The sequence below is a fragment of the Panthera uncia genome, chromosome E3, assembly GCF_023721935.1.
Source record: "Panthera uncia isolate 11264 chromosome E3, Puncia_PCG_1.0, whole genome shotgun sequence".
Classification (NCBI taxonomy): Eukaryota; Metazoa; Chordata; class Mammalia; order Carnivora; family Felidae; genus Panthera; species Panthera uncia.
In genome coordinates this window covers 4,982,214-5,007,659 of record NC_064815.1, presented here as the reverse complement: position 1 = coordinate 5,007,659, position 25,446 = coordinate 4,982,214, and the positions used below count along the sequence as shown (strand labels likewise).

At 50.1% G+C, this 25,446-nt stretch overlaps 1 protein-coding gene across 2 annotated transcripts in view; it reads right to left on the bottom strand.

Moving 5' to 3' along the window:
* Positions 1-25,446, bottom strand: part of SNX29 (sorting nexin 29) — a 493,130-nt gene that overhangs the window by 76,326 nt on the left and 391,358 nt on the right. For both annotated transcript variants that reach the window (XM_049638266.1, XM_049638267.1), the window contains exon 19: positions 6,125-6,265. In XM_049638266.1, coding sequence (XP_049494223.1) covers positions 6,125-6,265 — 141 coding nt within the window. The remainder of the gene's footprint in view (positions 1-6,124; positions 6,266-25,446) is intronic.

The window sequence follows — 25,446 nt, the reverse complement described above, 5'->3', positions numbered from 1 at the left end:
ACCTATTTACTAGTCTTTCTCCCCACAAAGTCATGAACTTTGTGAGGGCAGAGACCTTACTTTGGACAACGTTTGTCCCCCTCACACCTAGCATGACAGCCCTACATTCCAGAAGCTTTTCTAAGTGGAAAATTCGACCACCTTCAACACTGTTCCAGGTACCCACTTGTTCCCACCGCTGAAAGTCCCTTCCGCTGGGGGCTGGACACCCCCAGAGCTGCATTTAAATCTGCGCCTCTCAGCTGCAAAGGGGCTCCCACGGCTCCGTGATGCCAGCTGGTTCCTCCAGCACACACTGGTCTATGTGTTTTTAATGAGGATTTTGACGCATAATTCGTCCAACAAGTTGAATTATCTGTGGCTCCGGGGAAAGCAATTTGCCCTGCCTTAATGCCAAATGAACTTTCAGAGACTGACTCCATTACCCTAAGAAGGAATGACAGCCTCTCAAATCTATTTCTTGCTGAGCAATAAGGCAGACGTGCAGTAGCGTCATCAGAAACGAGTCTTTTTCCTTAACCCCTCATGCTGGCCGAGTCTCCCTGGACAGGGAGGCTTGACGGCCAACTCCCCTGGACCGTTGGAGAGCCACCTTTCCGCTCTGCAAAAGCTTGCCCGCCTCTGGCCCGTTCTGCAAAAGCACTTCCCCAGTTACCCCCAAAGCTATTATACCCAGTGGGGCAATTCAGTTTTTTAAAAAATTTGTGCCAAGACCCAGCAACTTGAAGAAGAAAATAACAGGGAAACTTTTCCATTTAATGTGTGTTCCCTTATTCCTTAATTCAGGCCATGAGTCTCTCTGGGCGGCAGAAGCTATTCTAGGAGCTGGCGAGAGAGCAGTGAACAGACCAAGGCCCTGTTGTCATGAGCTTCCATTCCAGTGCAGAGAGACAATACTACTCAAGGTCACAAATCAATCACTTAGAGTGATAGTACGTGCTAGGGGACAATTACAGCAGACTAATGGATTGGAGAGTGACTCAAGGGGCAGCACTGATGAGGGCAGTTGGAAGGGAGTTCTAATGACCTGCAGGGTCCGTCCATGCAGAGGTGGGGGAGCCAATCCATGCAGAGGGAACAGCAGATGCCAAGGCCACAAGGTAAGAACAGCATGGAAGTCTGAGGAGGGCAGTGTGGCTGGCTACAGACAGGGAGGACGGAGCATGAGAGAAGGTACGGGAGGAGGTGGGAGACAGGTCAGGGGACATCTCGAAGGCCATAAGGAGTCCTGAATTTAACTGCCAAAGGTGCGACTGGGAGGGGGGGTTTACGCAACAATGACATCATCTGATTTGATGTCATACAAACCTCACTGTGGCTCAGCAGGGGGATGGATGGGAGCAGGCAAGAGTGGAAAAGGGCAACCGTTGCAAATGCCCACACCAGAGAGGACCGGGCTTGTGTGAGGATAACCGAATCAGGGGTAGAGGGATGCACCTCAACTGGGACTCTGTGGAAGGAGACCCACAGGACCTGGCATGCCCATCTTAGGCTGGTGGGGTCGTGCTCTCCTCTTATCCCCACCCTGCTCAGAAATGTGGCTCGAGACAAGTGCCCCCCCACCTTGTAGGGGTCATGAGAGCTGATGGTAAAAATTCGAATTCTCCTGGACACATGGGAGGACTGGACTCCTTCTCCCCGTTGGCATTACACATGGCTGAGTAAGTGGCTTTGGCCAATGAAAAAGGAGTGGAATTGACATGTATCACGTCTGGGCAGAAGCTCTAAGAGCCAGTGTATGATTTTCGCTTGTCCTTAGTTTCCTGATGTCATGATGTGCAGAGCTCCCAGCCAACCCATGATGGGCATAAAACACGAGCCAAAAATAAATCCTGGTTGGCTCAGGCTGCCAAGACCACAAAGTCGTTACTTCAGCCTAACCCAGACTATCTCACAATGGATACAAGCCCCATGCCTGTGATATTTCAGATTTAATGAGTAATGTTAATACACAACTACTGTGGCTTGTTTGACTCAGCTACGAAGAAATGAACAGCAAGCGGTGGACTGGTGTTCAAGAAACTACCTCGACACAACTCAAGTTTGATGTGATACCTAAAGGCATGGGCGGCTCTAGTGAGTGCTGTGGGTATTTATGATTAAACACGTGCATGGCGTACTAAGGCAAAAGAAATTCTGTGCTAAAGACAAATCCTGCATCCATGAACTACACAATGGGCTGTTTCACCAATTAAAAAAAGTTCAAACTGGGGCACCTGGGTGGCTCAGGCGGTTAAGTGTCCAATTCTTCGTTTCGGCTCGGGTCATGATCTCACGGTTCATGACTTTGAGCCCCACGCTGGGCTCTGTGCTGGGGGCGTGGAGCCTGCTTGGGATTCTCTCTCTCCTTTTCTTTCTGCCCTCTCCTGCCTTCTCTCTCTCAAAAAATACATACACATAAAAAAAAGTTCAAACTTGGGGTCAGATCACATTTTGATTCTGTAACTGGCAGACAATCGACAATGGTGGCACCGTTGGGAAAATACCTAGAAATTCAGGCTAGGAAGATACTCATATGATGAATTTGAAAAAACTATAGTTAGTTTTTCCTGTGCAGGCCCATGGATCCCAGATTGAATCACTTAATGGGTCCAAGACTTAACAGCAGCAACCTACTTGTAACGCAATCCACACAAAGAAGTCAAGCCTGAGTACCTTAATGGTACAAGAGGCAAGGGAGACCTTCTTGAAGTGACCTAGTAAAGGGAAAGCTTCTGAGGTGGCTGACTTCTCTGGACCAATTTAGAAAGAAAACTCACCCTCAGGGTATCAAGGCAGGTATCTTGAGCCTGTAGGTCCTGGTGAGGCGAGTGCAGGCTTTGTCTCTTAACAGGATTCATCAGTAGCTTTTGTCGGATGTTGAAGTCCTGCCTGCTAACTCAATCTACTCCTGACAATCAGATAAACCCTCAGATCTGTCCTGGAGAGCAGCCAAAGTGTACTTCAGGGAAGTGGGTAAGTCTTAGCGAGCCAAATGTGCAGGGAGAGAGAATCAGAAGCCAACCGGCCAACTCTAAAGCAAAGGGCCACACAGACTGGACGAGAGGCAGAGGCCCTGTGACTGCAGGCAAGCTGTCAGGCCCACCCCTGAACATGGGAAGCAGGACCAAAAATGTAGTGAAGAACCAGGCCAGGCCCACCAGCATGGTATCTTTAATTCCCAAGTTCCTTTATTTGCAAATAGGGTCGCACTAGGGTCGGGGGTGGAGGGTGGACAGAGCCCTACTCACACAGATTTCACAGGGCAAAAGCCCACAGCTGCTCAGTCAGTCCCAGGATTGACAAGAATGGGACAGCATGAAGCTAGGCTGGGGACGTCGCACTCAGAGGGGAAAGTCACTGCATCCCTGTCCCTGGGGGGGGTGGTGTTGGTAGGCTTCTTAGGTCTGAAGTAAGTTTTGCATAACTATTAGGCTTGCCTGGAGATCCAGAGTGGGAGGGGTCACTTTGCTCTGCAGAGAAAGCCTGTGGCACCCAAAGATGCCTAATCCCAGGACCTGAGAGTATAAAATACTCTCAGTTTATTCAGCAAAAGGGACTTTGCAGATGTGATTAAGTTAAGGATCCTGAGACTGATTATGGTGGCTTATCTGGGTGGACCCAGTGTCATCTCAAGGGTCCTATAAGAGGGAGAGGAGTCAGAAAAGGTACTATGTGAGGTACTACACAGAGATACTATATGACAGAAAATGAGGTCAGCGTTGCAAGGTTGCTGGCTTTGAAGACACAGGAGGCCTTGAGCTGAGGAATGCGGACAGGCTCCAGAAGCTAAAAAAGGAAAGGACTCTCCTCTGGAGCCTCCAGAAACAACCAGCCCCACTGACTCCTTGATTTTAGCCCCAGGAGATGGATTCTGGACCTAACCTCCAGAAGTGTAGGAAAATACATCTGTGTTTTTTAGACCCCTAAACAGGGGCCACGTTTGTACGGCAGCCACGGGAGGCAAAAATAATGCGACACATCTCTCCACCTGAACGTCTCTGGTTCAGCCTTGTCCTAATTTCCCTTAGTGAGACACAGACAGGCTGAGCTCCCCGAGGGTCATGGAGTGGCTGCTATAGCAGAAGGCTTCCTGCAAATGACATTATCTTATCATGATAATAAGCTGCTTACACAGAATTCTGTTTTATGACATTCTCAGGCATTCTGGATGGGTCCCAAGATTTGTATGACCTTGCAAGTCATTAGATTAAGCCAGTATATAATTTTTCCCCCTTTTCATAAGAATTATTATCCTCCTTGCTCTGCACAAGTGTAGAATTTCTAAGCCTTCTGTTTTTATGGGCTCAACTTCACTTATCTTCAGGAAAATAATGGAATGGCACATTTATTCTAGGCCTCAGATAAACTTGCTTTATAACTGTTTAAATTAAGATCTAACAGACCCTGACATGATAGGATTTCTAATCTAAAAGCAAAGAAATCCATGAACACGTAAACATAATAGACAGTAACGGTATTCCCAGCAGAATTCCCAAGTGTTCATAGTGGTTATCAAAACTTTTGCTCTGGTTTTCTGGGAGACAAAGATCCAAGGAAAACTCTAGCAAGGTGGCCCTTCAAGAGAGCAACTAGGAAATTCATCACACACAGGATCTGCCACACGACTGTGTCAGTGCGACAGCATCGTGATTCTTACGCTTGCTGAGGCATCACCACCACACAGCTCTAAACCCAGATTTCTGGGCCCCAGCCCAGAGCTGGTATTTCAGTAGGTCGGGGGTGGGGCCTGGGAATTGGTGTTTCTTTTTTTTTTTTAATGTTTATTTATTTTTGAGAGCAAGTGAGCAAACCAAGGGGAGGGGAAGGGGAGGGGAGGGGAGGGGAGGGGAGGGGAGGGGGGGAGGGGGGGGAGGGGGAGAGGGAGAGAGAGAGAGAGAGAGAGAGAGGAGAAAGAATCCCAAGGAGGCTCTGTGCGGTTAGTGCAGAGCCCAAAGTGGGGCTTGACCCCACAAACCTCGAGATCCTGAGCCAAAATCAAGAGTTGGACTCTTAACCAAATGAGCCAGGCACCGGAAGGAATTGGTATTTCTAACGAGTTGCCGGGTGATGCTGATGGTCAGGGGCCACTCTCTGAGAACCACGGTAGGAGGGGGGTGCCTCGTGCAAGGCCCAGTTTCTCACCTGTTCTCATGAGGATCATGATCTTACCTCCTCTGGCTCAACTGTCCCTGCCCAGCTCATCACTATCCTGCGATTGCACAAGTGTCCCCGTCCCCTATCAGACATGAAGCCAGGCGTTCTCCAGCGCGGCTGCGTACTGCAGCCCTCCGTGCCCCTGCCTCACTTCACTGGGAGTGAGGGACTCAGGTCTTAGGAGCTCTTAAAACTACTCATGGGATTCCGAGTGTGGCCCAGACGGAGGAGTGCCACTCTAAGCAAACGTGAAGGACGACAAAATGACACCAGTGGCCGAAGCGGGCGACGCAAGGCCCCCCGACAAGGCCCGGGCTCGTCTTCCCTGCCGTGATACGTGATGGTGCTCGGGAGACACTTCTGCACCAACGAGCACTCATCGGCTGGCAGGCCATGGAGGGCTAGCACCTCCTTTCTCCAAGGTGCCTGGATGAACCCCAGAAACACATGACGTCATTAAATCACTAACCTTCACAAGGAAAACAACCCTATACCGACACAAGTATTTGGGAAGTAACCCCACCCACATTCATGAGTCCAAATAACTAACCTGACAACTATGGATAAAAGCCAGAAAACATCTTTTTGGTCAAGAACAGGCATCAGAAAACAGACCCATCAGCTAAATCGAGGTGCCACCTTATGAATCAAGTTTTATTGGCACTCGGCCACGCCCATCCAGGTCAGAACAGCCTGTGGCTGCTTTCACACTCCAGTGGCACAGCTGAGTATTTTCAGCTAAGGGAGTATGGTCTGCAAAGCCAAAAACAATTCCTCTCTGGCCCTTTAGCGGAACATGCTTGCTGACCCCTGTCCTAGAGAAGTAAGAGGGCGTGCACAAACAAAACATGACGCGCTGTGGAATTAAAGGTGTTTTCTCTGTCCCTGTTTCTTCTTCTATGTGCCAACCTCCGAGACCTGTGTCTAGAGGGGCACGTGCGTGTAGATCAGGCACCGGGGTGTCCCCGGTTCCCCGTGGCGACAGTACCTTGTTTCCAATGGCCTTCTTGGGTGGGAAACTGTAGCCCCTCACTTGAGGGTACTTGTTCTGTAACTTGTGGTGCAAACCCCTGAACTCTGTGTACCGCCGATACACGTTCCACTCATCGTCTTTTATCCGGATGTAGACCTGTGGAGAAAGGCACACAGAAGGAAAACGTCAACCTCTCTTAAAGCTCTCGTTACAAAGGGGTGGGGTTTCGGGGATGCTCCACCCATGAAAGCCAGCTCTGCGAGAAGCAGGGGCCGCGGCCGTCCCTCAGGCCACTGGACGCCCAGAGCCTGGCAGAGGAGGGCCTCAGTGGTACCACGTCAACAAAGGGGTCCACAAAAGAACAAAGCAGGCAGGTGACGGGAACAACACGCCGTGTACCAGTTCCCAGTATCAGCAGAGGTGAACAGTCCAGCTGATCTCTGAGATGGTCACATGCATGCTGTGGTGGTGACTGCTGCTGAGAATCCAACTCCTCCCAGGCGACACATGTCATCATCTATGAAGTGGAACTGACTCACAGCGCCTCCTCCCAAGGAGCATTCGGACACACAGGCAGGGCAGCTATGCCTGGGATGGTGTAGACCCCCACATAGAGGAGGGGGAAGCCAATCTGGGGCGGGAGGGAGGGAGGGGCCAGAGTTGACATCAACCCAACTGGGTGGAAGGTCACGTCCAGAGGGGACAGGTACACCGGGAACGTAAAACTTCTTTATTTTCAATCAAGATGGGACTCTCAAGAGAACATTCTGGGGGGGTACAGAATGTAAGGGCTGTTTCTTCAGCTTCTGATAGACCGTAACACCTTCCAGGGACACACACTAACCACATCTCGAGGGAAAACTGAAGCGGGAGAGGGAATGATGCATTTAAAAAATATTACACAAGAACGGCCCAGAGAGCAAAGTTCCCAATGATAAACAGCTACTGTGACCGGTCATCGGCGAACGTCAATACGCATCTCAAAAGCCTCTCATGTAACGATAAACACAGGTATCCCTCATGTGAGCGACAGATTCCACCTCTACGTGGAAACCACCCAGTATTCCCAAATCAGACACGATACATCGGAACTTTGGTTAAGACAACCATCGAGGCCTCTCGTAATCCTCTTGTGAACAAGATGGACGAACGATTTAAACCAAAGAACTTCAACAAATGGACCGAAGTTTCCAGCGCAATCAGATAGAGAAATGGAGGTCTATCAAATTCATTAGAAGCCCCCAAGCTAAGAGAGGCAGTAAATGCACTGGGGGGCAAACAAAGTGGTTTCAACTGGCCTGAGGGATGAGTCTAATCCAATGTGCTGAAATTCAAAAAGATCAATGTCGGGTTGTACGCTAAAACTCCAAAAACCATCACCATAAGTAAAAGGGAAATAGGGCACAGGAGTGGCCTGTGGGACAAAGACTTACAGGTTTCGGTAAATTTGAGCTAAGTAAATAATGTGGGAGGGCCACCAAAAAACCTATGTAATCTTTAGGCCTCGTTAAAAAAGCTGTATGCTAACTTCTGGGATAAGTGACTTGAGAGTCTTGCTCTGTTCTAAATCGACCACAGGACCTTAGTTAGGTTTTGGCTGCCACCTATTAAAAGATGAACTATGTTCAGAAAGGCCCGGGTCACTTGCTACAAGGGCCGTCCGTGGGCCGGTAGCATTGGCATCACGTGGGAGATGTCAGGAATGGAGCGTCTCGGGCTCCACCCCAGATGCACTGCTCGGAACTAGAACCCAGGCGGTTCACACCACACACTGACTCTGAGAAGCACGGGCCCTAGGAGAGGATCTGCAGCCAAATTATAAGAAGACAGGCAGTGGAGGGCGACAACCCAAGCCTCAGGGTGGAGGGGGAAGAGATCTCAAAATTCCTGGAAAGGCTGTACGGAGAAAGAGGAAACCCAGGATGACGTGCTCTGGATGCTCACAACTGTGAGCAGATACCACCTGGAGGAAGACAGATTCCATAGGGACAAAAAGCTGCCGAGAGGAAAGGCTTCTTGGGACTGAAGGTCCCCGCAGCGGTATGACGGCTACCCCGATTAGCCAGGTGTTTGATTTATAGAAGTAAAGTATACATGAGACCCAAAAGTATCTGGAAGGGCCTGGCTAGTTGGGGGAGAAAAGGGACTTCAGGCTCTCCTAGTCTCTATAAGCTGAGACATGATGAATCCGCAAATAAACCCAGCAGAGCTCAGGGGAATTTCACACAGCACATTTAGGGCATTTGCTGGGTCCCCTCAGGTTCCAGCAAGTGCTAGTTGCCCACCCAGCATCCATTTCCCCTCACTATTTGGGGGGATAGCAATGTGTTCAGGGAGACTTAACTACATTTTTCTATCTGCCTCGCAGGTAAGAGTAGCTAATGAGACGTAAGCAAAAATCACTGGGGCTTCTAAGAAAGTCCTTAGGAGAGATCTGCCTCAGCCTACGGTGCCTTTTTACCTTTCTCCCTCTCTTTTTCTTTCTTTCCTACAGACGTGATGATTGGAGCTCCAGGAGTCATTTTACGATCACGAGATCATCTTGATTATGGTAGAAGACAGAAGGGATTGTGGGGTCTCTGATGACACTATGGAGCCACGACGCCAATTACTAGACTATCTACTCGATTTTTTTTTTAACAAAAGAGAAATATTCACCTTGAATTTACTCAAGCTTAATGTTTTACAGGTCTTTGTCCTGGTGGCTGAATGCGGTTCCAATCTGCCACATCTCAAATGGACTGTATCTGCTTGCAGTATATTGTTACACAGATGCAGGTATCCCCTAGAGAGCGTCAAGTTCAGCTACTTGCCTGATCATCATGCACAAGGTTAATTATCTAGAGCAGGAGAGGTAAACTATGGCCCATGAGCCAAATCCAGCCACATCCATTTGTTTACCTATTGTTTATGGCTGCTTTTGAAATACAATGGCAGAACGGAGTGGTTCCAAGAAAGACCATATGGCCTGCAAAGCTGAAAATACTTATTTACAAAAACACTTTACAAAAAACACTTTGTCCTCCCTCTGATCTAGATACTCAGCACTCATTGTTGTTATTTTTCCACTGACATAGCCAAGATCTGGTGTGGAAAGGGGCAGGGCTTTCCAAATATTACCAGCCCCTGGGTGGGATGTATTACCCATCTGGGACCCAGGAATCTGTAGTGTTCCAAAGCTTCCCTAGTGATTCTGATGTGTAGATGGTCTGAATGCTTGTGTCCCCCCAGAATTCATATGTTGAGATGCTAACCCCTGATGTGATGGTGTCAGGAGGTGGGGGCCTTTTCTAGGTGGTTAGGTCATGAGGGTAGAACCCTCAAAAACAGGATCAGTGCCCTAAAAAAAAAGATCCCCCAAGAGCTCCGTCACCCCTCCTGCCATGGGAGAAGATGCTATCTATGATCCAGACAGTGGGTTCTCACCAGACACCAAACCTCCTTAATGCCTTGACCTTGGACTCCCCAGCATCCAGACCATGAGGAATAAAGGTTGTCTAAGGCCCTCAGTCTACAGCAGACTGAATGGACTAAGGCAGCAGGCAATTTGGGGAACCCCTGAGGTGAAGCACAGACTTAGGTGTCAGGCAAAGCATGTCTCCTCTCTATGGGTCTCCCCATCTATAAAATGAAATTTACCGACAGCACCTCCTCCCAGGAGTGTGGGGAATACTTGGACGCACAAGCAGTGCAGCTGTGCCCGGGATCGCGTCGACCCCCACACAGAGGAGGTGGAAACCAATCTGGGGCAGGAAGGAGAGGCCAGAGTTGACATCAGCTCAGCTGGATGGATGGTCACGTCCAGATGGGATTGGCACCATGGGGGCATAAAACTTATTTGCATCAGAATGGGACTCTCAAGAGGACATTCTGGGGGTACACAATGTAAGGGCTGTTTCTTCAGCTTTTTATGGGCCTTAACACCTTCCAGAAACACAGCAACTACACTGGAAGGGAAAACAGTAGGAGAGAGATTAACGCATTTTAAAAAATTACATGAGCTAAGAAGAGCCTAGAGTAAAATCTCCAGTGACAAATATCTAGTATCATTTGCAAACAGTCAACATCAACGCAAATCTTGAAAACCTCTAACGTAATGATAAAAACAGGCATCTGTAGCATGAAGGACAAAGCGTGACTCTATGTTTTTCGGAACACGTTCAAGAGCCAACTGCTTCATACCATGGAAATGTTGAGTCCCTCCCGTTTCTCCGATGGCCCCTTCTTGGCCTTCCACACGGATGCCTCCTCTTCTGCCCATGCCACAGGTGGAGATTTTCGCTCACCACCCTCTCTCCCCTCCACGAGCACCCAACTCTCTGGTTTGCACATTTCACGTTTAGGTCAAATCTGCGCCTCTAGTTTGGACTTCTGCTATCAATTCCAGGCCCAGACGTGGTCAAACTCATCATGTCTACGTCTGATCCCCCAATCTGCACTGGAGATGTGCTCCTCCCTCTTCCTGGGATCTCGCTCTCTCAGTGAATGGACCACTCGGCTGCCGGAGTTAGAAACCTGGGCATCACCTTTGACCACTTCTGTTCTTTCACCCACATGTTCAAGTACTGAACAACAAGGCCTGCTGACCCACCCTGGAGTTGTCCCTTCCTCTGCCTGGGCCACTGTGAGAGGCCGCTAGATGGTCTTCTGGCCATGCATTTTCCCCTATGCGATTCGTTTTCATCTCGCTGTTCACACTCCTTCAGCGACTGTCCATGAGGGATGTCTGCGAGCCAAAGACAGGTCCAGAGCAGGTACGGCGGGCGGCCTCTCTGGGCTTGCACGGCTCCTGCTTAACCGCACTGTCCTCCTTCACGCTCCACCACAGGCTGTGGCAAAGCAGGATGGTGCCAGTTTGCCTGCATATTTTAAAATGTTAAAAAAATGTTCGGATTAAAGGAAATGCCCTGACCTTCCAACCTTCCCTTGGTTGTATCTCCTGCCAGCGTGACAGGAGGCATTCAACAAAAAACCCATGAATGTCTCTGTGCCCTGCTTCCTCCCTGAGCAATGAAGATGGTAACATTACCACCCTTGCTGGGTCTTAGGAGATTTAAATATGTTCACACATGTAATAGGCTTAGAACAGAACCCGATACACAGAAGGTGCCAGGTGAGTGTTCGATAAACAAACAAAAATGTAAACTTATTGGTGAGGTCGCCACCAGGAAATGACAGAGATCTGGATTTTGGAAGTCTCTGACCTTGCAATCAGCTTTAACATGACTACCCCCCTCGTAGTCCGACTGACGGAGACTGGGCTGCAGTGAGACATCAGCTAATCTGAGCCTGGCCCAGAAACTACGGCGGCCTCCCAGAAGTTCCGTACCTCCTCCCCCCACCCGAAAATGGTTCCTTTCCGGGTCTCGGTTTACTCATCTGAGAAGCGGGTATCATCATCATAATAAAAAGATGCCTAAAAGCAAGCATAACAGCGCCTGGCGTCCACAACTGTTAACTACAGCTGCTGTCATTGTCGTCATCACCATCAAAAGCATGACATTCTGCAAACTTTAAGAAGCACTGCTGTTGAAGTCAACACCTGTCTTAGCTTTATGCCCTCTACTGTAAGGTTTTTGCTCAGCAAATAACTGCATAGATTACCACTAAGTCTTAGACCTAGGGCTTAGAACAAATTATTCTGTGGGTCACTGAAAATTTTAAATAGAAACACAAATCAGAGTGCTCCTGCCCTAAAGAGCTCCACAAATACACCATGCAAAACCTATTTCCTGGGAGTACAAGTGAGACCAGATGTGGCCCCTCCTGGCCATCGTGTGCGCTCCTGGAGCATCCCTGCTTCTTCTGGGCCTTGTTTCCGAGTGCGCAAAGTGCGGGGATGGGACCAGATGGTCCCTTTACTTTACAGTCCTCAAGTTCCTACCCTCTGAGTCCTCAGGTGATTTACAAACTCCATGTACTTCAACGGGCCTCTCCCCAGCCACATCCCACAGCCACCTCACGCTGGGGACCAAGGGGTTCCGAGAACCAGGCAGGGGGCCTGAGCTGAGCTTGACTTAGGACGATCTCATACTCAAGGGAAAGGCAAATGCACAGCTATCCTTGGAGCCTCTTTCTTCAAAGCTCAGTTGTCTGAGACTCACCCCACCAAGCCCAGAGTGTGCTGCCTGGGAACACTGGGCACTGAGAACAATCACCAGAGAACCACCTGCGGAGGAGGTTCTAGATGCTTCTGTCAAGACTGGTGACTGTCCTCACCTCTGCCTCTGCCAGCATTAGGCAAAGGTGAAAAATGGCCAGTGGGTACTTTCAGCACCACCTTTATTATCTGGAGGCCACCGGGTAGCAAGGGGAGAGGAGACAACCACCCATTCTCAAGTTTCTGCTGTCGTCTGGACACTGGTCAAATCCTAACCTCCTCGGTTGGCAGGCAAAGTTAGGAAGCTCCAGGAGAAAGCGAGAGTGGAGCTGCCCACCGCCAGACCCAAGAGAGTAAACTATTTTTCAGAGCTCCAATAAAACGTAATTATCTTCAACACTCCCGCTTGGCTTGGTGTTTACGAAGCACCTACCGTGTGGCAGGTACGATGCCGGGCACTCCCTCTGCCTCACCTGCCGTCCTCATCTCAATCTGCAAGGCAGAAGGTGCGACCGTGCCGCCTTCTACAGATAGGGTCATGGACTCCGAGGCGGATGTCACTTGCCCTGGGAGATGGGGAGATACAGGATCTGGACTGGGTCTGCCTGACGCTAAGGCCTGGCATCTTCTATTGTAGCACGTTGCTGCGGTACTCAAGGCCCCTGAAGATCCAGGAACCCCAAGCGAGTAGTGCTGGCAGCTGGGAACAGCAGCTGGCAACGAAGGTCCCTGTTCGATACCTCTGGGGCCCAAATGCCCTTTTTGTGGGCAGATCACACATCCCCAACAGCAATGCTCTTAGCATCCACAACTGGGAAACTTTCTCTGTAAATTAAGTTGTCCTTGAATTACACTTAACCAAATTGTGCATTTATTTCACTGAAGAATTAAAAGCGCTCATGTCCAAAATCGTTGGGATTTTAATTTTTATTTTAAGGGCTCCCCGCTCCGAATTAAGTTTGATAAGTCTCAATTCCTTCTGCTTGAGCTGTAAAGATAATTCCTTGGAGGAATAACAAGAATTGACCTCTTCCAGCAAAAGCAAGTTCCCTTTTAAAACAAGCAATAAAAAGCTACTTCAAGTCCAATCTCCTCCACTCAGCAGAAGCCAATAAAATAGGAGGGTAATATCTGTGATCAGGAATCAGGGCAAATGCTCTCTTCTCTGTTTTAGGAGGAAGTTTGAATCTTGAGGTTTCTCTTCCAGTGGGAACAATGACCCTAGCGATGCCTGTAATAATGGGGGGTAAGGAGAGGTGGGGCGGGGGGAACCGCAGTCCCTCAATGAATTGAACCCAACAAAACGCCTGTGTACACAGGGCCTCCTGAAACACTTTTTCTTTAGATTAGCAACATGTGATGGAGCAGTGCTCTCTGCCCGCTCTGTGCCCCTCTCAGCAGTCAATGCCACTCGGCTTCTCTGCTGGGCACCCCGCCCTCTGGTTTCTTCACCTAGTTTTGAACTTCGTCTAAATGGACTCATACAGAGTGTATTCCTTTGTGTCTGGTTCCTTTCGCTCCAGACTGTGTTGGGGGGACACCTCCCTGCTATGGTGCACGGCACCCTTGTGTTCTTGTTCGTTGCCATCGAGGACGTTCTGCTGTAGGAACACACCCCGGTTTGTTGACCTGCTCTGCTGGAATGGGCATTCGAGTCGATCCCAGGGAGGCAGCTACGGGCATTCACGCGCCTGGCTTCTACACTCATGTCTCGTGGGATCATAGATCTCAATGTGAAAGGTAAAATTGTACAACTATGGGGAAAGGACATACGAGAGTATCTTTATGACCTTCAGGGTAGGAGAGGTTTCTAACACAGAGACCCCACAAAGGCATGAAGAACTTTCTGGGTACTGGAAATGCCCTGTATCTCCGTGCAGTAGTTACACAGATATGTAGAGAAATTAAGATTAACTGAACGATACACTTACGGCGTGTGCACCTGATTTTATAGTAAACCTGAATTTAAAAGCCAAAGCTTCCCCCCGCCCCTCAAAAGCCAGGTCTTCACTATTCTCAGGAGATTGAGTTTTTACCCTAATTTGTGTTCTCAGCAGGTTGTGAAGAGACTGCAGTAGGCGGGTGTCCACGAGGACCTGACATGCAACCAGATGTCAGAGTCGGGAGATGGGGTTCCGGGACCAGATCCAGGCCTAAGGCAGATGTGGGTTTGAATTCCAGCCCCACCTCTTGCTAGCCAGGTGACCCTGGGTAAGTTAACTCACCTCTTCAAGCCTCGATTATACATGGAGGGTCATATACACACACACATACACGCACACATACGTATACAGACATGTATACATATACATATATACACACACGTATGTATAATGTACACATATTTATTACAGTATATATAAAGGAGGACTAGGGAAGAGGGAGAATGAAGATTTAAAAACTTTCCAGGGGACTGAAGTTCCAGGTCTACTTTAAGGGTCTGCCAAGCAGAGGCCCTGTTGGGTCTCAGCCACACCTGAGGCCTCCTCTGCTAGAGGCAGAATGACAAGCAAAGGGCATGGGCTGGGCAAGGAGAGGGGCCTGGGTTCAAAATCCAGCTGTTCCCTTTGCTAGCTGTGACCATGAAGGTGATACTCCACCTCAAGACTCAGCTTCTCCATCTGTAAAATGGGGACAATAGCAATTGTGTTGGGGGGTTGTGAGATGCTGTGCCTGGCCTGTGCCTGGCAGGCAGTAAGCAGTGGCAGCTGTTAATACTCTAACACCGTCACCTCCGTTGTCATTTGCCTTTGTGTACATGAACTTCCCTATTACAGAATTAGGGGTAATTATAGGATGTGCAATCACAAAATTACAGCAGGTAATTACCATGCCTAATTAATTGTCAAATGCTAGGCAGGCGAGGAAACATAAACATAATGCACAGTCTGTGGGTTGGGCAGTTAAGCCTTCCCTGTGCTTCCAAAAATCTGTCAACAGAAACAGGAGAGTTCAGTGCATGACCTTCTTGGGTGGGTTTTCGAGTATTGAAACAAAACCTGGGATGTGTTCTTGGGGCCTGTGACTCAGAATGAGCTCAGCATACCTCTCTGCTGGCTGCAGGCTGGCCTGGCAGTTATATAGCCCCTGCCACACCAGCACCAAGGATTCTGGACGAGAGTGCTATTTTAGGAGGAGGACCTCACAGGAGATACTTGATGGTTACAGCAAGGGTCAGACCTCACAGAGAAACTGCTGATGGGAAGGCAGCAAGACCTCGGACATGAACGCTCACTGACACTGACACACGGCTGGTTTTGCAAACAAAACGCCAGGCGGCCCGGCTTTCTTCGCAGCCTAAGTCAAATGCATGCCTCTCCATTTCAAACTACAGGCCACTTTTCAGTTATCCAAACTCCCCCACCAGGGCACCAAACACTTCTTTATGCATGTCGTGATACTCGATGGCATTCACGGTGAGAACTCCTCGGACTTCTACGAAATGATGTAACATTTAGTGGCCCCTGTCATGTGACAGGTATCTTCCCGACAATTTTCACCACAGCCCTCCAATTTTATATGCCCTCAAACGGAGACTCGGAACAACCCAGAAACATGCCCAATATGACCCAGGGAGGGAGGAGCAGAACAGGTGCTTAAACTGAGGTTACACCCAAGAGCGATGCCGTCTGTAACTGAAAGGAAAGAAAAGTTATGAACTCCCAGTTCCGATGCCCTTTCTGCACATGGCTGAACGCAAAGACAGTCCGATGACATCAGGATGACAAAGACTCTTTTAAAAATGGCTTTAGGTTCCTAATTCATCTTGCTTCCTTAATATCCAACGAATGATTTGTGTTTTGGTTGGTGGCCTGTGTTAATGTGTCCTAACAAAACTTCCCGTTTAATGAAATGGCTTCATGTGTTATTAACTCTAAGTGTCCTCGTTGCTAGAACAAAATGCCTGAATTACCGTATGACCACACTGATGGAGCGATATTACAGCAGCCCAATGCCAAGAATAGGATGAATAACTTAGCTGGAGAAACATGACTTTTCAGTTCACTGGGTTATGGAAATGCGGCAGGCTAGCAAAGCAGGAAATGCATTATTTACTAAGAATTGCCAGCACAACCCCGGCACATCTTTTAAAGGAGGAGAGAGAAAGGACGCTTCCGAAGGAGAATGGACACAGCCTAGTCTCAGCTCTACCTGGAACAGTGACCCCACGATCACGGGCACTGGCTGACCCGTGGACGGCTTCTTTCACGGAGAGGATCGTGGCGCACCGGGGATGCCAACTGCACTCGGGCCCAGGCTCTGCCATCTTGGACACTGGACAGTGGTCTCAGTACTTCCGCCAAAGACCAGCCTTCCCACTGGACTGCACCCAAGTGGCTTCTGCGCTGAGGAAAACTGGACCCAGGGTTCAGGGCATTCGCTCTTCCTTTGAGACCCTGTCTCCCCAAGACCAAGGGATGCTAATGAAAAAGGTGGGGACTCTGGATCCCTTGACTCTTGAGTTCATGACACACCCCACACACCGCGGCTCAAAATTAAAACCTGGCACTAGATACAATCATGGGCAAGACCACTTCCACTGTTGGCCAGATGCAAAGGGGCTCTCACAGGGGACTGGTGGGCCCAGGCTCCACTCCCTGCCACACCTGCTAAGTGAATGCCCTTCCAGTCCCCTCAGCCCACCGAGGACCCTCCGTCAGAGACAAGGGAGAAGCTGCCAGTACTGTGGATTCCTAGCCCGCTGGCCCTGGGCTCCAGGCAGAGCCCTGCCCCGGGGCGGGGGGAGAAGCCGGCCCTTTCAAGAAAGTCAGACACCAGAGGCGAGGCAGGGAGACAGACTTGAGAGACTCCTGAACACCGGCCTGGACTTGAGGAGAGCGACGCCTAGCAGCAGGAACTCAGATATCTCCCCAAGCTGTATTTCTTGGCACGATCCCTAAACTGTTGGCATAGTTTTAATCAAAGTTCTGGCCTGGTCTTGCTTCTTGGCCTGGAAGGAGCATAAGGAACAGCCACAGAGGCCATATTTGGGTTGGAACAGCAGAGACGAGATAGCACGGTAATCCCTCCCCCGCCCCAAGCCAGAGGGGCAGCGATCACCGGTGGGCAGCTGGGCCCAGGGGCCCGGCAGCCTCACGATGGTCACCTTCAGCATGGCCGCAAGATCGGGGGCCACAGAGAAAATCACAAGGAGCGAGTCCCTAAGGGTGCAGGAGACAGTCCCCGGGGAACTCAGAAATAGCTGGAGCCATTTTGATGGGAGCTAATTTCCGGCAATCAAGCTGCTGGGGGCTCCAATGATCACATTTAGGGAATTTTAAAAGGAAATATGACTTCATCCAGTGGTCACATGTTGCCATCTGAATATTTGAGTCATGCACATTATATCCCCTTGGCCATGTGCTAAGAGACATTCTCTTGTTGAAAGCTGGTTACTCCGCAGCACAGAAATTACAAAATTGCATTTCAGGCTCACTGAGAAAGTAGAAAAGTCTTCTGGTTTTTTCTTCCCAGATACTAACACTAGCTGAGTCTTCCTGGGGTAGGGGAAAGGGGGGAGCAGAAACTGGGTATCTGTTTATTCTGAAATAATTCAGGGCCTACTTATGATGTACTGAAATGGCATATTACAATCACATGTACCAATATGTGCCATTATTCTTGCTGAAAATAAGGCCAGAAGGATTCAAATCAAAACATTTACAGTGGTTATTTCGTAATGTTGATGGGTTTTTATTATCTTTATGGCTTCTTCAATGTTTTCTGAGTTCCTCGGAAATTCATTCCTCTACTGAATATCAACTTTGGTAATAGAAAGCTTAAGTGACGTTTTTCAAGTAAGTGGGACTTCTGGTTGACCCTAAAGAGACAGCTGACCCTCGTTCTTTTCTCTAAATAAATTGGGTAAATTTTCAAACAGGGAGACCTTCTGAAATGCACGGCCTGGTCCCAAACCCAGAGGACTATCTCTGCCATAGAGGAGGAGCCTCCCGTCCCCAAGGGAGCTGGGCCATGGAGCCAGGCCAGGAACGCTCAGTGCAGCCTGGGGAGCGGCTGCCCGCCCGGGGCCAGGAGACCAGGCTGAGCAGCCTGTGTGAAGCCACAGCCAGGGCCCCGAGGTCTGCCCTACTCACCCCCGTACGTGCCTGAATGCAGTACAGGGCAACTGGAAGTAAAACCCTCTTGGGAGATTTGAGGCTCCAAACTCGTCTGTGGCCCCCGAACAGCTAGCTGTGATATTGCTGTGATACATAGGAAGTTGCTTTTCCCTCTGTGGGCTCACCACTAAAGGCTGTGAGAAAGCTGCCGGCATGGGAAAGAAGTTCCTAAAACAGAGTAGGTCTCTGTGCCTTGCTGAGGGGAAGGGCCGGGGTGAGAATGTGCTCTTGGACAGCATGCATGCCTGTACCGAAGTGGGCACCCAACCTGCCTCTAACTCCTGGTAATAAAAGCAGCAAAACCCCCTCGGACGCGGGCCTTCCCCACGGAGCAGGGCAGGCAGAGCACAGGCAGCTCGGGACCATCTCCTTCGGGTCACCCCGTGCTTACTGAGCACCTACTAACTGCCAGGACCTTTGCTGGCTGCAGGCACAGAGACAGAGGTGGACCGACAGCTGGAGTGACGATACTGAGCACAGTCTGGGGACAAGGACTGCCTCGAGTCAAATACTGACTTCACTTTATCCATTTAGCAATGTGACCTTACCCAATTTAGGAAGCCTCTCCACGTGCCCTGATTTCTTAATGCAAAATGAGGACGATTTTAGCACCCACCTTCTAGGATTGTGTCTGAGATCAATCACTCTGCTTGGCATGTAAACATTTCACAAAAGTTAGCTATTATTAGCAAAAGCTAGCGGCCTGCTCTCAAGAAGGTCACACGTTTGTGAGGCAGACGAACAGACAAAAACCACGGTCTAGTAGAAGAGGTGTCATGACAGAGGGAAGCACAGGAGGCCAGGAGACAAGGAGAAGTGCCAGATGATTTGGTGTGGAAGGCATCAAGGAGGGCCTCCAGGAGGTGGTGGTATCTAAGCAAACTCTTGAAGGAAGAGGAAAAGCTGGCTGGAAGGAAGGGGGAATGGGAGGGGCTGTCCAGGCCAAAGCTACATACAGAAGGAGTTTTCTACTTTGCTGGAGTACACGATGACCTTCCCACATCGAATATTCTTGAGAATAGAAAATTAGTAAGAATGAAACCGTTATAAAGGAACGTGGCATCTGAACAAGCAGTGAACTCAACTCTGGAGGCAGCAGAGAAATACCTACTACCCCCACTCCCCAAAGATGGTTTCAGGGCTTCTGAAGCGTTTCAGCCATGCGAGGACTATTCAACTGCACTGGCCTCTGAGAAGTGGGCCGTGTGATCAAGGGTCAGGCAGGCAAGCAGCTCTTGTATAAATGAATGGGGAAGGGAGGTCATAATTCAGCAAGGAAAACACGGTCACTTTCTAACGTGATTAAGAATGACCCTGTTTCTCTTACTGCTGCTAATTATCCTTTAAGGAACGGAGAACTTCCCTCACACATACCCATGGCGGGCTCTGCTGGGTCTCATCGTGATTCTGCTCTGGGCACCTCAATCTCCACCAGGACTAGGAGCCAGGAGCCTCTCTCCTGCAGAGAAACCCCCAGGAGCTGGTCTAACAGTGTCCCTGGCCCTTGTCTTCTGAGTCGTGGACTCTACATCGCCAGGAAGAGAAACCAATTTATGATGCCTTCGAGGAAATGCAGATGTACTGGAAGGACACGAGAGCATCTCCAGGAGCCAAGGGCTGGAGATGCCGCTGGGCCCTCTGAGGGGCTGGACCGGGAGCCACAACGCCAGGCAAAACAGGGGCAGGGAGCTGCACATCCCACACTCTGCTGCTCTCTGTGCACCCACTCAGTTCTCTCTCCACACAGCTTGCTTTCTCTACTTCTGAGCTCATGGTCCAAACATGACACCTCTCAAACCCAGCCCCACATACATTCAGACCAACCCAGTCAAGGCTGCCCAATCTCGGAGGTCCAGGAGAGAGCGTCCACAGTGAACAGGGCTGTTTCTCTCTGCCTGACATCAGCTACTCTGCTCTCCTCCAGGGACCGGCTCTCCACCCAATCTCAGTCTCTGGGCTTCCTATGAATCCCAGGCCAACTCTGACCCTACAGGTAGGCATGATATCAAGGCTTGGCCAGTTAAAGTCCTGCGTGCACTACAGTACAGGCATTTTGCCTAAGCAAGGCCAATCTGCAGCCTGGGTGACTGGGGAAGAAATGACAGTCTTTCATTATTCTTGCCCTGTGAGGTTATAAACTCAGTACTGCTGATGACCACAAGAAGGGGAATCTACCACAGAATAAAGCCAATGCAGAGGAAAGCAGAACTGTGAGCTAGGGAACAGAGGGGACAGCACCTGGATCAAGCCACACCTGAACACTTCTGCTACAGAAGCCCCTAAACTAACTGTTCTCTTTAAGCCAGTTTAAGATAAAGTTTTTGCCACCTACACTCAAAAGAACCCAGACCAAAAAAGAGAATGTGATAAGGCCAGTGTCCAGATCGGTTTTCCCCTAGTTGGGTGTCCACCATGAGCCGATGAGTGTGGGGAGTGTCTCCTCTGTGCCTCTGCTCAGTGTGTCTGCGGAAGGGAGGGGCAATTCTCAGAGAAGCAGATAGTAAAGCATTCTCAAGGACACCTACTCCTTTTTCCTCAAAGTATTCCCCTTTCTACGTTGAATGGGTCCTTTAACGCTTTTTCAAGTACCCCTCCCTCCCTGGGAGCCTGGCTACCAAGGCTGGGACTACCTTATAGCCAACAGCAGGAGTACAAATACTTCCCTCCTCACTCAAGACACAGGAAGAGCGGGGACTCTAACAACCACCACAGCCTGTGGATAATGACTCTCTAACTAGATTCTCTAATTAGAACTGATCCTTGGGGCACCCACGTGGGTCAGTTGGTTGAGTGCTGATTTAGCTGATTTAGTTCTTGATTTAGGCTCAGGTCACGTTCTCGGGGTTCCTGGGTTCGAGCGCCGAGTCGGGTTCTATGCTCACAGTGCAGAACCTGCTGGGGATTCTGTGTCTCCCTCGCTTTCTGCCCCTCCCCCACTCATGCACGCTCGCACTCTCTCAAATGAATAAACCAGACAAATACAAAAAAAAAAAAAAAAAAAGAACTGAGCCTTAATCAAACAGCTACAGAGTCTCAGGCAGGTGCTGAAGCAAGAGTACGTTTCAGCCTCCTGGTCTTGGCACCCGGAGGACCATTCCCCATGAAATGCGGTTCAATTATGCCACAAGGACGGCTGAGGAAAATGCCACAAGATGTCAACCTAGCTCCACGCAGGCTCCCGGAAGGAGCATGGCGGGCACACCCCCTGCACCCGGGGGGAGAGCCCAAGGTGAGGCCGCCACGGCTCTGCCCGGAGCGTCCCACAGGAACACAGATGCACGCTCCTTTTTACACAGCTGCAAGCCTGTGCTTATGGGCTTTAATCTTCTTCTCTGAAAAGCATCCAATTTAAGAATTTTTGCAGTAATCATTTCAGAGTAATGAAAAACAAACAGAACAATAGAACATTTCCGACGTGACACGAGAACTCGGTGCACCTCTCTCTGGTGCACGCTCAAGGAGACGTAGTAGTCATTAGCAAGAACCTCTTTTGTCTCCACACACGACCAAATTGTGCCGGCCTGGAGACCACAAATGTTGTAACACGGTTAATTTGCTCCACGTACTCATGTCTCCCTCATCATGACACCCAGAAGGGAGCGTTTGTTCCTTTAAAAAGAAGATGCTGATGTCTAAGATGGGGCCGGGATGAACGTTTCTTCACATTTATTCATGTCTCGGGCTTGCAACACTGGGTGAGCCCTTCCTGACGGCCCAGGGTGGGGAGGGCCCTCTCCAGGGAACACAAGTTACAGCCCAGGGCTCATCCGGCTGGAGAACTCAGGCCAAGCAGCTTCCTAACCTTTCTGAACCTTGGTTTTAGCATATCTGTACACTGGGGACACGCTAGCATCGACCTCACAGGATGGTGTCCCAGCCCAGTGACACAGTGCGGGACACATTTATCGTGTTATTAGTAATCCAATGAGGGACTGAATTCTTGTTGGATGTGAGAAAGACACGTGCAGGACTGGACTCTCGGTGAAGGCACTGGGGCTGGGGAGGGAAGAAAAGGGGAGGCGGGCCTTGTCTGAGATCTACACTTACTGCCCAGAGAAGGTGGCAAGGGGGCCAAGGATTTGTCACAGTCAACTCCAGCAACTTGAGTCAAACACTCCTTTGGCCCAGAGATACACAAAGCATCGTCTGGCGGCCTTCATCGCCTAGATGGTGAAGGCCCACCGCCTGCCAGGAGCTCATGTGCAGGGGGAGCCCCTGAGCAGCTGTCATATCCTGCCATGTGTCCCTGCAGGCCACCATTTGGAATCTTTCCACGCTTCCTGGGGACAGCCTCCCCGAGAACACTCACAAGGCCTACGGATTCTCTTCTGAGAAGACACTTACACGCACACCCCCACTAGGTGCACACGCTTCTACAAATCATCTCAGAGCATTTCAGAAGAGTCCTGGGGCCCGGCTGGCCACCACCACGGAGTCACAACAACTAGGCCACGTCTGACAACTAGAGTTCCTGCTCAAACTCGCACAGCTGGAAAGCGGCAGAGCAGAGATCCTACCTCTCTCTGTCTGGCCTTCAGAACCTGAGCACTTGAGCCGCCGTGCTACGCTGACTTTCCTTTGGCCTCCACTATGTTGACTGCGAAAGGGGCAGAGAGGTGACGTCACCACAGGATCCTGGGTGAGAAGGACGAGAGGTGACAACCAAAACTAAGGGTGTGAGCGCTGTGGATCCACAACCACGTGAGGTGCTGGAGAAGCAGCCGGACAGGAAGACATGGGAGAACCAAGCCTACAACTAGCATTTGCTGAGCACGGACCCTGGAACGGGCCCTCGTGTGAGTAAGCACCTCACCGTGTGCCCTGTTTAATCCTCACGAAACCTCCAAAAGGCAGCACTGCTGTTAGCCCTCTTTCACACACAAGCGGAGACCCAGAGAGCCAGATCCGAGGGCAAAAGCCCAGGTGGCTAGTAACTATACTCAACCCACAGACCTTCAAATGTCCCTCCCCACTCCCACTCTCTGCCTGGCCCAGACACTTTGTGTAGATATGACTGATTTAAGAGACGAAGACAGAACAGCTATGGCAAGAACACGGGGGGGGGGGTAGGAGGGGAATCAGGCCCCCCCACCCCACCCCTCTTTACCCAGGGGGGGTCTGAGGCATTAGAACAGCTATGGCAAGAGCATGGGGAGAGTTAGGCCACCCCCACCCCACCCCTCTTTACCCACGGTGGAGGGGGGGGGGGTCTGAGGCACGTCTATGCAGCACTAGGCCACCACAAACCCAGTGGAAGCCCCCTGGTTCTAAGATCAAGTCCACACCCCTGGACAAAGCACGTGAGGTCCCTCCCCCATCTCCCTGCTGCCTGTCTCGGCAGCCCCATCCCCATTCATACTCCAAACTGCAGCCTGGGCCACCGCCACGCTGAGCTGTCACCAGAGACCCCTGAATTGTCCCTCCCCCACATGGGTGCTCCACTCCAAGTGGCCTTTTCTATGCCAGGACCTCTGCCTGCAATGCCCTTCCCGCTACGGTCTGCCTGGCAAAGCCCACACATCTCCCACGACTCAGGTCACACAACTCTGCTCCCTTCTCCTCAGGTGGCTGTCCCACTAGACTCTATAAAAGGCTTTATCATCTCCTTGCCCCCAATTCATCTACCACGGTATTCTGTTTCTTCTTAGCATGTGGAATCATTAACAATCATTATGCATATTTATTTATTGACTGCTGTCTCCTCTCAACTAGCATATAAATTCCTAAGTCTTACTCACTACACCCCAGGACCTAGTACCCACACCCAGTTCCCAGTGCCTGGAAAATAGCTGCCCAATAAACACGGTTCAGGGATTGAAGGGACAAATGAATGTCACCCGAACATTTACCTGTATTTGTACCTGTACAAGTCTTTGTAGCTTTACCACGGATACATTTTTTTGAGGTCAAGAATCCATGATTTAGATGCTCCTAGGAATTCTCAGGGCCTCAAGGTACTCAAAGGCCTCAAGGGCACAGGAGTGCAGGGATAGATGGATGTTTGGATGCAGGGATGAAGGAAAAGGAGACAAGAACAAAGAAGGCAGCCAGGCACATTGCTCATCCTCTGCATCCAGCCACCCACCTACACATAAAAATGCCCATCCTCGTTGGTGACTGTCTGACAGTGAGCCAGGGATGGAAGTCTTTGATAGGAAGGACCAAAGTCTACGTATGCAGACTGTGTGATGCCCCATCCGGTCCGTGGTACAAATAAAGACTTTGTAAAGAAGATACACGACGCTAATAGCAGTGAAAAGTGCCAAGTCCAAAGGGACAGCATGTAAGACAGAGAGAGAAATAGGTGTCTGGATCCAAAATCCAGGGAGGAAAGAGAAGGAAGACTGGCTGATGGGGGAAAGAGGACTTTCAGCTGCCATGGTATGGCGAGCCGGAGCGGCAGCAGGCAGCCACTGCCACCTAGAGGTCAGTTATAGACACAGCGGATGCCGGCCAAACTTCCATTGTTTGCCTGGCCTGTGGCTGACCAAGAAAGGACAAGGTTCTCAATTAAAATGCCTTTGACAGGGGCAGACCCGGGACCAAGAAGGCCCAGCCCACAAGGTCAAGAGCTGTGGGAGTTTTAGAAAATGCCAGAAATATACTAAGGTCTGACTGGTCACCCATGTAAAATATAAGACTTAGGGCTCTGGCGTAGAAGATGGGTGGGTGGGGGTCTCAGAGATGGCTAGCAGGTTCACATCTTCTAGGAGGGAGAAGGAATCCTCGGCAGCATGGACCAAGTCAGCTCTCTCCCGTCCTGCCCCTGCTCCATGCCACACCCAGAAGAGAGGTTCCAAATGATGCATTCAAGTCCTTCCGTCGCTCTCCATGGTGCTCAAGAGGGAGTCTGAATTCCTGCACATGCCTTCAAGGGTGCAGCAGGATATTCCCTGGCTCACCTCTCTTCTAGGGTTCTTCTTCGTTTTCCTTGGTAAACCCAGCAATGAGCCACAGTGCCCAGCAGCACCCGGTACACGTGGGAACTCATGAAGAGCTGTCAAATTAATTAAACTCCAGATCCCTAAACGTTCTGCGCCTAACCTCTCTAGGGTGCTGGGCATACAATTCTCTCAACCTCTTTTGAAGAAATCTTTGCAGCTGTTAGGAATTGCATT